This window comes from Diplotaxodon limnothrissa, linkage group LG23 (assembly GCF_057381915.1).
Source record: "Diplotaxodon limnothrissa isolate DT_005_m linkage group LG23, D_limnothrissa_male_GT1.1, whole genome shotgun sequence".
In the NCBI taxonomy this organism is placed as follows: Eukaryota; Metazoa; Chordata; class Actinopteri; order Cichliformes; family Cichlidae; genus Diplotaxodon; species Diplotaxodon limnothrissa.
The window spans coordinates 42159025-42172957 of record NC_140617.1 but is presented as its reverse complement, the minus strand read 5'-3'; the positions used below and the strand labels follow the sequence as shown (position 1 = coordinate 42172957).

Genomic DNA, 13933 nt, shown 5'->3' with positions numbered 1-13933 from the left:
ATCTAAGATGGAGAGGAAAGAAGATCAGATCATGTGAAGCAAACTGAACAAATTATGAAGAGTGAAAAGGTGATCAAGTATGTTTATATATGGTGAAATTATATCCAAGCCCTTTTATAAAAAACTTTATATATGAAGTTTCTTATAATACTAATGAGGTCGATATTTAGATATAGAGCGATTAAAAGAAATAAAAGAAACACTTTGAAAACACGTCAGATTTCATTGGCCAAAGGTAATCCAGGACCGCACATGTGCCGCCCAGGTGGGGAGGTAGGTGGGAATGGTTGAATTTGGCGCCTCTACCCCCCACTCATCTCTCCTTAACCAGACTCACCAGAGAATTGGTTTTAGCCTCTTTCCACGCTTTAAGAAGGTTAAGGTGATATATTTGGGTGGCTCCTCCCCTGTCCGACCGTACCACTTCATAGTCTATGTCCCCCACTCACCCTGTGACCATGAAGGGTTCTTGCCACTTTGCAAGTAACTTTGCGCTGAAAAAAAGTTAGCAATACAAGCATCTTCCGGTGAAAATTGCCTATGAATAGCACCTCTGTTGTGCTGCTGTCATTCCTGGGCCTGGAGCAAATTTTCTCGTGATTACCTCCCCAACATGTGCAGCTTTGCTCTCAGGCCCAGAACCTATTGAATCTAATTATTAGGTGGGCTCAGACCTTCCTCCCAGTTTTCTTTATTTAAGTCCAACAAGCCTCGTGGCTTCCTGCCGAACAACAACTCAAAGTGAGAAAATTCCGTGGAGGCATGGGGCACCTCCTACACTGCAAACAACAGAGGGTCTAACCAGAGATCCCAATTGCATTCATCCTCATGAGTGGAGGACTGGACTTTAAAGTCTTATTCAGCCGCTCCACCAATCCATCAATCTCAAGGTGGTAGATGCTGGTCTGAACAGATTAATGCCCAGTAATTTGTATAGCTCTTTCAGTGTGTGGGACATGAATAAAGTTCTCCGGTCAGTCAGTATATCTTTCAGGATGCCGATGTGGGAGATGACCTGAAAAGTGCCTGCGCCGCACTCTTTGCAGAAATGGTGCGCAGCAGCACTGCCTCTGGATATCCGCATAATATGCCGCATAATCGACTAGAACAAATACAAAGTGATATCCTTGTGCACTCTGATAAAATGGCCCGATAAGGTCCATGTCAGTGAACTCAAACGGGACCTCCATTAACAGCAATAGGCATAAAGGCACTTTTGGAATGGCTGGCTGGTTCAACAGCTCACACCACAGACACATAAGCCCACATGCTTGGCCATGAAAACTGGACCATTATTCACCGTGGGGTTATAGTGAGCGACCTGGAAAATCAATTCCCAGCAGCTTTTAGGCACCAGCAACTTGGTGTGCTCTTTTTCAAAGAGAAAAAAATCAGTTTTTATTTCTTGTTATGAACCAAACTCACGCATTCAGCATGCATAGAAACATTCTATTTGAGTGCATTGGTCAACATTTTCTTTAACTTTTCCAAGTCAACTTTCTTCATGATGATGGCCTTATGGTCTTTCTTCAGCTTCTGGATGTAGTCCACCACCATCATGCCTCGGGTGTAGGTCCCCTCTAACTCCACTGCCACCGCAACCTGAAGGAGAAACACAAGAAACTGTTAAACAATACTTGAAATTTTACTTAACCTGATAAAAATCAGGAGTTGCTTACCTCTTCGCTCTCAGTTATCAATGTATCATCGATGGCAGCAGCTAAGGCATAGACGTCACAGGAATTGAAACCAGTTCCTGCAGTAATCTCCTTCTTATAGTCAGCTGATTGGGCTTTCTGTCAAATCAGTACATCAGAGGTATTTAGACATTTTGTGATTATCAGTGTAGGGACTAGGGATGGGTATCGAAACCCGGTTCTTGTTGAGAACCGGTTCAAACTGTTTCAATTCCTTGGAATTGTTTGCCATTTTTGCAAACGATTCCCTTATCGATTCCAGTCGCCCCGAATGACGTCACCACGTTGCGGAGCGTCATTTACCTGGCAGAAAACATGGCGCCTAAGCGGCTCAAACGCTCAAAAGTTTGGTCATACTTTACGAGAACGGATGACAACAGGGCAACTTGCAATACTTGTAAAGTAGAATTTCATTTAAGGGAGGAAACACTACGAATATGCAAAAGCATTTGCTCACAAAACACGCGATGACCTTAAATGAATGTCGTGTTTTTAATTCCGCTCCGGACTCGTGAATCTCAACCCAGCAGCAGCGGTAACGTTTCCACGTCCTCTCCCGTTAATGTGGCAGGTAAATAATCAACTAACAGTGCATATTATGTTAGCACGATCTGCCTTATTACAAAACCTGCCATTACTGTGGTGGCTCAGATGCTGGCAGTTCTCACTGCAGTCTACCGGTAGCGTCTCCTTTCAGGCCAGGATAGACGAATGTCACCGAGCAGTGTCTAAGTTTGTGGTAAAAGGCTTGCACCCATTTGCCACAGCAGATGCCCCCGATTTTCGGTAAGTGAATGTGTTTAATTGTAGGCAGGGACATTACTGGATATTCTTGTGTAATTGCTACAGAATAATTTGTTATACTTTGTTATTGCTACAGAAGAATATTTATTTTATTATTTTACATTTACAATTTTTTTTCCTGGGGACCCTGTGACACCCCATGGAAGAGCCATAGGCTGTGGATCTCTTAAGATCTCACTGTTGGGTTTGTAAGGCCATGTTACTCCTAAATTTCTATCTTGTTCAAAGAGAAGATATAAACCAAGTTCTAAGCTAATCGACCTTAGTGTTCTCCTTTTTTTAAAAATAAGAATCGATTAGAGAATCGATAAAGAATCGAATCGTTAAACAGAATTGAAAATGGAATCGGAATGGTGAAAATCTTATCAACACCCATCCCTAGTAGGGACTAACACGTTATTAAGTAACGCGTTACAGTAACTACGTTATTATTGTGGTAACGAGCATGGTAACTAGTTATTATGCCAAAATCAGGAACGCGTTAATCGTTACTGGGATTTAGATAGGGTCGTTATTCGTTACTTCTTGCGGTGGCTATCGTGGAGCTTCAACAGATTCAGTAACATTAGCAAGTGGTGGAGGCCAGCAGGTGGTTGAGGGAAAGGGGAGGCAAGAGGAGCAGAGACCCGAGGTGGCCGCCGGTCCGAGTGTCAGGTGAAATGACCTTCAGGTAAGAAGTTATGACCTGCAGTCTATCTGGGTCAGATATAAACCAAGTTAAGGTGGAGTTTATTTTAGTTATGCTGACTTTTTTGTACTGGGTACTAGCTAGCATGACGGAGTTTCTATACAGCTGGGGGGTGCTATGATGTTGATGTTGAACTTTATTTTGTTCATAAGGTTAATTATTAGAGTTTCCACCCGTCCCTAGTAGGCTAGAATCATGGCGGCGGTCAACGACGGTCCAGGCGTGGGATTTCTCTCGTGGAAATATGCACATTATTTTTTCCTTTCTATTGGTACGTGGCACAGTGCACTTGTGGCAAGTAAGCAAGCTAGAGGACTGACAATCTTGCTGGGTATCCAGTTACGGAAGCAACACATTAACAAGAGAATTCTGAGTAAAACCAAAGTTACTTTCCCTAGTAACTAGTTACTTTGAAAGTAACGAGTAACTTGAAGTAACTGAGTTACTTTTGAACTAGTAATGTAACTAAGTTACTAATTTAAAGTAACTTACCCAACACTGGTGATTATCTGTAAGCCAGTGGAGGACCAAGGTCTAAACAAAAAAAGTTGCCACTAGAGGGCTTCAACCAACACCTGTAGACTCCTCTTTTCACACTCTGTGGTTACCCTTGTATAGTTGAGAGACCTTGGGGAGTATAATGCAAAACCTTTGGTCTTGTTAGCTTATTAACACCATTTAAATGTCAGTTTAGAATTTGGAAGTGGACGTCCTGGCACGTCAATCTGGCTATGTGCCACAAGCCAGTAGAGTAACCCAGATTTCTTGGAGTCACTGGTTGGGTTGAAGAGTGTTACATCTAGGGACTTAATTGCTCTGCTGGGGGATTTAACCACTTATTTGGAGAGCAGTGTGACCTGGATGGGTGGAAGGCTGTACCAGCCAGGAGTGCATGGAAGATAAAAATTGAATGAGAATTTTGGTCAGGTTCAAAGCGAACCATCAGACAACTCAAGAGGGGTAAGTTGTGCTCTTCTCACACTGTATACAATGGTAGTTTGGTTTCCTATGGTGTTGATCAATGTTCCCTCTAAGCTGCGTGCGTGCGCAATTGCGCACTGCTGGCACAGTCTCTGCGCACAGAAAATCTGCGTTGCGCACAGAAAAAAAATCTAACCTGAATTGAAATTAAAATTAATACTTTAACATTTCTGTTTTGCAGGGTTAGTCAGTAAGTGACTGGCTGCTCCCGTATGGGATTAGAACGATGCCACCTTATCCCATAGTCCAGCCAATAATGCCATTCACATTCGTATATACGCAGCTAATCAACGTGGTTGACAGGCTTATACGTGTCAACCATAAGCCTGTGGTTGCGTCCTTATGCGCGTCCTTATGCGCCAACACCGGTGCTTTAGCTAGCAAAGAGGCGTGGCTGATGTGGAGGGAAGCCACGTTAATGACAACGTGTACAACCATTGGAGATGTGAGCAGAACAGACAGAACAATTGACGGAAAAAGTGTGGACTTTATACCAGTTTTTAAATTGTGTTGATCGGCCACGTAAAACCAGAGTTATGATAAAAAATATATGTAATGTTTGGTTTTCTTCCTGAATACTGTCGTTGTTTATATTTACTGCGGGAAGAAACGGTGTTTTATAAGGAAAACGCTGGAAAGCCTGTGAGCAAAAACAAAACCAAAAACCCACCACCCTTTCCTATTGGTGGAAAAATGCACCATCTCAACCAATCAAAAAATTATATGGCAACAGATGTTTAGGAAGGGGGGAGGTTTTAGGAGTGACGTGTTTTGAGATGTGAGAGATTTGCGATGTTTAGGGCAAATCTTGTATAGTTAGTGTGTAGTGTAGTCAGTAGTTTTGTTGTGTGTGTCAGAACAATGAGGCGACTGCTGAATGTTACAGGTGTTACAGGAGTGATACATCTCCTGTTGTCAGGCCTGCAGGTACCAGGCTGTTGTTCTCGTTTATCTCATAGTGGACAGGAATTATTTTTTGGAGTGGCACACTAATTTGTGTGGCATCAGATTTGATGCAGAACAGCTGATTGTTCTGTAAATAGTTTGAAATGTATATTTAAAAAAACGCCCTGGCTGCATTTTTAGGTAAACAGCTGCAAAAAACTTTGTTGTTTGCATAATCCAGTAACTATTTTGAAGAAGTAACTATATAATTAATTGCCCAACGTTGGTCATTATATACTGTATTTTGCAGACAGAGAGTTACAGGACTCTCTCCCAGACCACAGACTCAGACTCATAATACAAGTCAGAGCTTTAAAAAAAATCATAAAATAGAAAGTTGTGTTTTCAAAATTGGAGTTCAAGTTCTTTTTACTTCCAACAGTGTTAACATGCTACACAAGTCATGAACAAGATTCTTTTTTAATTTTCATTGTAAGTGGGTTAAAGCACTTAATTAAAAGTAGTCTAACATAAATGTAAATGCTGTAATTTGATTATTTTAATAAACCATGTAATTTGGATGGATTCGATGCTGGCGTGACCACAGTGCACACGTCTGCTGTTGCTCACAGTGGTCCAAGGGACGCTCAGGAGGTTTGTGTGTTCGCTCAGACACGTGAAAAATTAGAGGGAACATTGGTGGTGATCGTAGGAAAATCTATGCTTCTCTGTTCAGGCTTCTGCCCCACAACCTGAATCAGGAGAGTGACCTTTCTGATGTGAGAATTACACCACTCCCTGTGAGAAAAGCTGCAATCATTCAATCATTTTATCAGTGCGACAGTTTTTGTTTCTTATGTATTATGCTTCTCCCCCCTTTCAGCAAATTATAAATTAAAGAACAAGGATGTGTAACGACATGTATGTAAGTGTCATAACATTCTTTTGGCAGCACAGTGTGTTGAAGCCTGGCATTATTGTGTCACAGCACTAAGATCCTGCTTAGACAAGTTAATCTGGGAGGAGTGGCAGTTTAGCTCACTGGGCTGAGCTGGTGAACACATGACACGATACCAGTCTGAGGTTTAGTTTGATCCGAGGCTCTCTTGGCCTGTCTTCCCCCACTCTCTTTCTGCTGTTCTGTCTCATTTTTCCCATGGCCTATCTAATAAAGGTGAAAAAACTTCAAAATTGTTTAACAGAAATTCCTCATCATTCGCAGCACCTGGGGATCCAGTGCTTCTTGCAACATATTTTCTTGCAAAAATGTATTAAGATATAAATTTGTCACACTTTCTGAGGATGGGATTCTAATTATTGTAATAATATCATTTGCACACTCTTACCATCCTTGAAAGACTTGAAATCTTTTTCATGAAGTCTGCTTTCTGTGTAGATTCGGCAAGCCAGGTGTCACAGAAAGACTACAGGAGGAAAAATTGAGGGTGCAAATTTAAATCACTGTGAAATTATCAGTCAAGCCAAAAACAGCATTATTACAAATATTCAAATATTATTCTAAATGTAATTTCAGTTAGTGTAAAGCCATACAGCTTGCTGTACAACTTGTCTGTTTCCTTACCCACGGAAGGCTGTTCCTGCAGGTGAACTCCCATGTAGCCATGTAGGTTGGGCAGGTGTAGCGGTCCAACACGATGTAAGCCGCCTCTGGGTCGGCTACAAAGTTAAACTCTCCACACACTGTGGTGTTACCTCTGGCTGCACACAGACATTATTAATGCAATTCTTGTTATTATTAATATAGAAAAAAAATCATAAATCAGAGAATAAGTACATCAGAGTAAATAAAAGCCTACATTCAGTGTTTCCCCCCATGATGTAGAGTGCCTTCAGCTTTTTTGGCAAGGAAGGGTCCAACTGCACTGCGACAGCCAGATTAGTGAGGGGGGCAGTGGCTACGAGGATCACCTGAAGGCAGAAGACTAATTTGTGTTGATGACTGGAGTGCTCTTGTTATTCATAACATAGCTTTGGGATGAACAAAACCCCTACAAATAAAGGTTTTTTATCTAGAAATTTACTTTTTTAGTGAAATTCAATAGATCATTTACATAGAGTAAACCTTTATGTTTACCTTTTTTTAAAATAAATAAACCATTTCAAGAAAATCCCAAATTCAAGGCACATGTAGTGAAACAATGTTGTCATTGAGTTGTGTTTTAGATACATAAAACTTAATAACAACTGACCTGAAATGAGCAAATCCGCTCTAGAAACTAAGCCGAACTAAACTGAATTAAAAACAAAAATTAAAATAAATAAAGAGAATCCAAAAACTATAATAATTCTGGTATGCATAGAATACATGCATACACAGAAAAATTTTGCTCTTAAATTTTATTTACAGTACATTAGCAACATGTTTAACAGAGCACTCACCTCTCCAGCATTGTCTTTCACAAGCTTGATCATGGCCTGCACAGCTTTCTTCTTCTGCAGCAGATCCAAGCCTGGAGCATCTGGATCCGGGACATCCCCCAGCCCGTCTTTCCCGTGGTAATCACCCGCATGCTGTTTGCGGGCCAGCAGAGGCTTTGAGCAGCCACGATACACTGGAATCTGTATTGTAGGTTGCATTTAATAGCAGGTCATCCAGCATGCAACCATGCAGTCAGATCTGTCACCATATCCATGTATAAGACTCTCCCACACTCTGCTCAAAACTTACATCCAGCCTATTGCAGACTTTCAGGACACGCAGCGTGTTCTTGAGGACGTTCTCCAGGGGTGTGTTGCCATGGCAGCAGGTGATCCCCAAAATCTCCACATCAGGGTTGGCGAGGGCCACCATGATGGCCATAGCGTCATCCACCCCAGTGTCCACATCAATGATGAGCTTCTTCTTCATCCTGTGTTCAACCACAGCATTAAAAACCTGAAGAGATATTGTTTCTAATAATGCAAACTTCATTCCTCTAATATGATCTGGAACCACGTATCCCTCCATTTTTTTTAACGGCTTTTCTAACTGGAGCCTATCTGAGCTGTCAGAGGGAGGGAAACAGGGTACACTCTGCACGGACCACCAGTCTATCTATCACACAGAGAGAGAGAAAACTACAAAAATGAAAAAAAAAAAAATGAAACACAGCGTTTTTTTTATTGATATTTAGATACTTTTTACAGCATCACCTTTAGGAGGGTTTCCAATGTTTAAATGCATATGCAGTAATTAGTGTTCAGAATTAAATTCTTATGGTATTCTAAGGTTCATTCTAAAGTAAAATTATTTAAATGTAAAATACTCACCTGGTGAATGGATTCTGTTTACAGCTTAATGATATAAGCGTCCGCAGCTGAATGCGTAAACTGAACATTGGGCGGAATTATATAGGGAGGTGTTGCATAAACACATGGCTAACTCCACCTCAGGGGATTTTCTCTAGGTGTTATAAATCTACCCCAAACTTGGGTTTGTCCGCCTTTTTGTTGTCTTTTGTAAAATGAAATAACTGCATGCTCTTTTTGGAAAGAACAACATTTAATAATAATATAGAGGGGACGGGGGTTCAAACTGTGTAATAACTAGAATTGTCTGACATTGTTAAAATAATATTGTTCAGCTACAGGTGTCTAGAATTAAAGGGGCTACTGAAGGCTTTTCATTTAAAACAAATACACTTTAAAAAAGAAAAACAAACCATTCAGTTTCTCTATCTTAAGATAAACTCTTGATCTAGAAAGTGGACAATAGAAATAATTAATTACATAATTACATTCTTGAAGGATTTTCATTAAACCCAAATATGGTAGAAATGTATTGATAAGAAGGAATTTTATAGCCATCTTAAAACAGCTACTCTAGAGAAACCTGCATCCAGCCAGTGCACAGATTTTTAATGTGTAACCTGTATCCAGTGCCGTCAAATAATGGATGTCTTTATCCTCTGTAAGAAGACTTTTATTTTGAAAGAAACACCTTTAGTGCATGTGTTCATTTTCTCATATGATTTGTGACTAAACAATTTGCATCTAATGTAATTCACGTTTCTGCAGACGTGCTTGCAGCATGGTTAATTTAAATAAGACATTTCTTTTATAAAGTCTGCATACAGTTTACACGTGAAGACGGTAGAATTTTATAAAGAGGATAAGCTGGATAAGCTCTTGGCTAACTCCGAAATTCCTTTATAACCTCTCCGCTATAGAGTTTAAGGGTATTCGTGACTTCACAAAGCCTCTTTAAGGCTTCACTTGCTTAAAAAGCAAATTTCTTTCCTCTCATGAGAAAGAAAAGTGAAACGAAATCAGATTTGATGTGTCTGCTTGGCAAGCCTGTGACATTACCTTTGTGGAAACTTGTGTTAAAGACGAATCTGCTGCAGGGCTGAAACATTGGTTGTGAAAAGATCTATTATCTTATGATTAAAGGGTATGTCAAAGCTCTGCATTCTTAACAATTGACTTAATCAGGTAGCATATATCACCTCTGTACTGTGTTTGCAACATACCTTGCTGTTATTGTAGTCGGCTTAACTAGTTTAATGAAACTATTAAGTCAGAAATTCTACATATGTGGTGTGAGATGTGTTGATCATGCAAACATGTGTTAAACTTTTTGACTGCATGATGATAACCTCAGTTTTTACTGGCTTGCAGAAGTTGGTATCAAAGCCTTATTTCCCTTGGAAATGACAATAGACATTCATGAAAGTTTTCACGTCACTCTGTTTGACTTTATCTGTCTCTCACATTATTGCAGAGGAATTTTGGTCCACTGCTATGTACAGCATTGCTTTATTTCATTTATGTTTGCAGGCATTTGTGTTGAGGTCTGTACTTTCACTTTAACACTGTAAAAACCTTGACTGTTCTCTGTTTTCAGCCATTCTGTGGTAGATTTGCTGCAATGCATGGGATCACTGTTGAATGACCCAGCTTTAAGCCAAACTTCAGCTGTTGGACAGATCTAGAATACTTTGATATACAGAAGAGTTCATGTTTAACTCAGTGACTGAAAAACACCAAGGTCCTGCGGCTGCAAAGCAAAGTCCCAATCATTACCCCTACACCACAGTACTTGACAGTTGGTATGAGGTGTTTGGGGTGATTTGGCTTGACTGGTTTCTGTAAAACATTTTGTTGTGCATTATGGTCAGACCCTCTCCGTGAATCACTACCTTATTGTGGTGGAGGAGTTTGTGTGTCCCAGGGATCCCAGGGGCTATGTTGTCTGGGGGCTTTAGCCCACTGGTAGGGTCTCCCATGGCAAATTGGTCCTGGGTGAGGGACCAGACAAAGAGCGATTCAGAAGACCCTTATGAAGAGAACATCGAGGGAACAGTTTACCCTGCCTGGGATAGGATTACCGGGGCCCCGTTCTGGAGCCAGGCCCGGGGAGGGTGCCCGAGGGCGAGCGTCTGGTGGCCGGGCCTTAGTTCATTGGGCCCGACCGGGCACAGCCCGAAGAGGAGACATGGGCCCATCGTCCCGCAGGCCCACCACCCGCAGGAGGCGCCATAGGGGTCGGGTGCATTGTGTGCCGGGTGGCGGGCAGGAGCGGAGGCCCTTGCGGACTGATCCCTGGCTGCCAAGACTGGCAATAGGGACATGGAATGTTGGAATGCTGGAAGGTGCTCTGTTGTCCTGCTGGGAGACTTCAATGCTCACGTGGGTAACGACAGCGAGACCTGGAGGGGCGTGATTAGGAGGAACGGCCTCCCTGATCTGAACCTGAGCGGTGTTTTGTTATTGGACTTCTGTGCAAATCACAGTTTGGCCATAATGAACACCTTGTTCGAACATAAGAGTGGCCATAAGTGCACGTGGCACCAGGACGCTCTAGGCCGCAGGTCGATGATCGATTTTGTAATCGTACCACCAGACCTGCGACCATATGTTCTGGACACTCGGGTAAAGAGAGGGGCTGAGCTGTCAACTGATCACCACCTGGTGGTGAGTTGGATCAGATGGCGGGGGAGGACGCTGGACAGACCCAGTGCACCTAAATGCGTAGTGAGGGTGTGCTGGGAACGTCTAGCAGAGGCCCCAGTCCGCGAGATCTTCAACGCACACCTCCGGCAGAGCTTCAACAGCATTCCGAGGGAGACTGGGGACATTGAGTCCAAATGGACCATGTTCAGCGTCTCCATTGCCGAAGCTGCTGCATTGAGCTTCGGCCGCAAGGTGGTTGGTGCCTGCCGTGGTAGTAATCCCCGAACCAAATGGTGGACACCAGAGGTGAAGGGAGCCACCAGGCTGAAGAAGGAGTCCTATCGGGCTTGGTTAGCCTGTGGGACTCCGGAGGCAGCCGACAGGTATCGACAGGCCAAGCGGAATGTGGCTCGGGCAGTGGCTGAAGCAAAAACTCGGGTGTGGGAGGAGTTCGGAGAGGCCATGGAAAAAGACTTTTAGACTGCCTCGAAGAGATTCTGGCAAACCGTCAGGCGTCTCAGGAGGGGAAAGCGGTGCTCTAACTGCACTGTGTACAGTGCTGGCGGAGCGCTGCTGACGTCGACTGAGAAAATTGTCGGGCGGTAGAAGGAATACTTCGAGGACCTCCTTAATCCCACTGACACATCTTCCGAGGAGGAAGCAGAGTCTGGGGATGAGGGCAATGACCCGCCAATTTCCAGGGGCGAGGTCACTGAGGCAGTTAAACAACTCCTTGGTGGCAGAGCCCCTGGTGTTGATGAGGTCCGCCCCGAGTTCCTGATGGCTCTGGACGTTGTAGGGCTGTCCTGGTTGGCATGCCTCTACAATGTTGCGTGGAGATCAGGGGCAGTACCCGTGGACTGGCAGACCTGGGTGGTGGTCCCCATCTTTAAGAAGGCAGACCGGAGGGTGTGTTCCAACTACAGGGGGATCACACTCCTCAGCCTCCCTGGAAAGGTCTATGCCAGGGTGCTGGAAAGGAGACTTCGTCCGCTAGTCAAACCTCGGATACAGGAGGAACAATGCAGTTTTCGTCCTGGTTGCGGAACACTGGACCAGCTCTTTATCCTCTCAAGGATACTTGAGGGTGCATGGGAGTTTGCCCAACCAGTCTACATGTGTTTTGTGGACTTGGAGAAGGCATTCGACCGTGTCCCTCGTGGGTGTCCTGGGTGTGGTGTTCCGGGCATGTCCCACCAGGAGGAGGCCCCGGGGCAGACCCAGGACACGCTGGAGAGATTACATCTCTCGGCTGGCCTGGGAACGCCTTGGTGTTCCCCCGGATAAGCTGGAGGAGGTGGCTCGGGAGAGGGAGGTCTGGGCCTCTCTGCTTAGGCTGCTGCCCCCGCGACCCGGCCTCGGATAAAGCGGATGAAGCTGGATGGATGGATGGATTATGGTCAGACATCTCCACTTTGGTCTCTTCTGTTTAAAGGATATTGTTCCAGAGAGTTGTAACTTGTTCAGATGAAACTTTACAAACCTGACATTTTCTTTTCCTGGCAGCCTTTCCACCAACAAGATAATTATGGCAACACTTGGCTGCTTCTTAGCCTCTGAGTTACTGTGGGATAAGCTTAGTTTTTCACAAATCAGATTCCTGTGAAAACCTTCTTTTTCAAAAGTCCGTGTAAAGACATTGTTAATTCTGGTCAGAGGTTTATATACACTCATCATGGCCACCAGTGTAATTTTAAGCTTTTAATGATTTCTTTGAACTGTTCTTTTTCCAGTGTGTAATGATTGTACAGCCATGTCTTTATATAAATAAATCAAATATATACAGAAAACCCCACCACTAATATTTGATTGTCCCTAAGCAAAAGCTTCCAAAAGCATCTAACCAAAATCTTTTGGTAGCCATCTACAAGTTCCTGGCATAATTCTGCCTTCAAGAATTTGGTAGTAGTTCTCCTTCTTCATTATTCTGTCCACTTACAAATGTAACAGTACCACTGGGAGCAAAACTCCCACAAAGCATGATGCTACCACCACCATGCTTGACACCTGGGACAGTGTTCTTATGTTTGAAAGCCTCACCTTTACTACCCCAAAACATACCTCTTGTAAATGTGTCAAAACAGCTCAATCTTTGACTGGTCTGACCATAAAGCTTTTCTCCAGAAGGTATTTGGCTTGTCCATCTGGTAAACTGGAAATTGCAGCTGAGCTCAAAGGTGTTGATTTGGAGCAGGAGCTTCTTTCTTTATTGGCACCCTCTCAGTCAATAATGTTGCAAAACACTGTGGACAGTGCTGCTAGTGTTCCAGCAATTTCCAATTCATGGCAGGTTTGAGCCTTAGTGGTCCCTGGGCAGACCTAACGAATTTCCTGAGGGTGATGGTTTGGGACTTCCTCCAGACCTTGGCAAATTGGTCAAACTTGTGGAAATCTACATATCTGGGACTCTGATAATTGTTCAGTCCAGTGAATTTTGTGTAATAAATCATTTTTTATGCTAGCAAGAGTCAGGATAACTAAGGCAAGTTAAGAAAAGTTAATAGGCCTTGGACTTGTCAAGTTAATAAAACTTGACAAGTACAAAATTTCAGCACTACTTATTAAAAGATTTGGATGAGTGCGTGTCAGCCTACAAAAAAGTAAGGAAATTTGTCTATTATCTCTAAGTTGTAATGATGCTTCTTGGCATTAAATCTTATACCACTGAAAAGCCCCAATTTCCCCTATAGTGGTACCAAGTTTGTCTAGGAAATGTATTTTGGGGTTGAGTAGAGTTGAATATGTGGGTTACACCTAATAAAAACTCTGAAAGGTTCTCACTACTGAAAACCAAGCTGTTTCAGGTGAAAAGGAAGCCGTTTAAACTGAATAGGAAGGTGTTTTGGGTGAACAGGACAGTGACCAGTGAGAACACATTTCAAAATACAGATAACATTACATTAATGTCTGCTCAACAGCCTGAAAGTGAAATATATTAGTCTTAAAAGAGACCATCAGAACTCTTTAAAATGTGACAGCCATG

At 42.9% G+C, this 13933-nt stretch overlaps 1 protein-coding gene across 2 annotated transcripts; it reads right to left on the bottom strand.

The window, feature by feature from the left end:
- Positions 1 to 1449: 1449 nt before the first annotated feature.
- Positions 1450 to 8904, bottom strand: LOC146608737 (inosine-uridine preferring nucleoside hydrolase-like). 2 transcript variants are annotated; one of them, XM_085347850.1, is made up of 9 exons: positions 8888 to 8904; positions 7745 to 7925; positions 7456 to 7635; positions 6873 to 6984; positions 6638 to 6774; positions 6416 to 6479; positions 5808 to 5825; positions 1680 to 1792; positions 1450 to 1602 (listed from the first exon to the last, which is right to left on the bottom strand). In XM_085347850.1, exons 2-9 carry the CDS (start codon positions 7922 to 7924, stop codon positions 1450 to 1452), a joined length of 957 nt encoding a protein of 318 aa, XP_085203976.1. In that variant the 5' UTR covers position 7925; positions 8888 to 8904. The 2 variants fall into 2 exon arrangements, with proteins under 2 accessions (XP_085203976.1, XP_085203975.1); XM_085347849.1 differs by lacking the exons at positions 5808 to 5825; positions 8888 to 8904 and adding an exon at positions 8326 to 8393 and having other exon boundaries at positions 1680 to 1796; positions 6402 to 6479.
- Positions 8905 to 13933: the final 5029 nt, after the last annotated feature.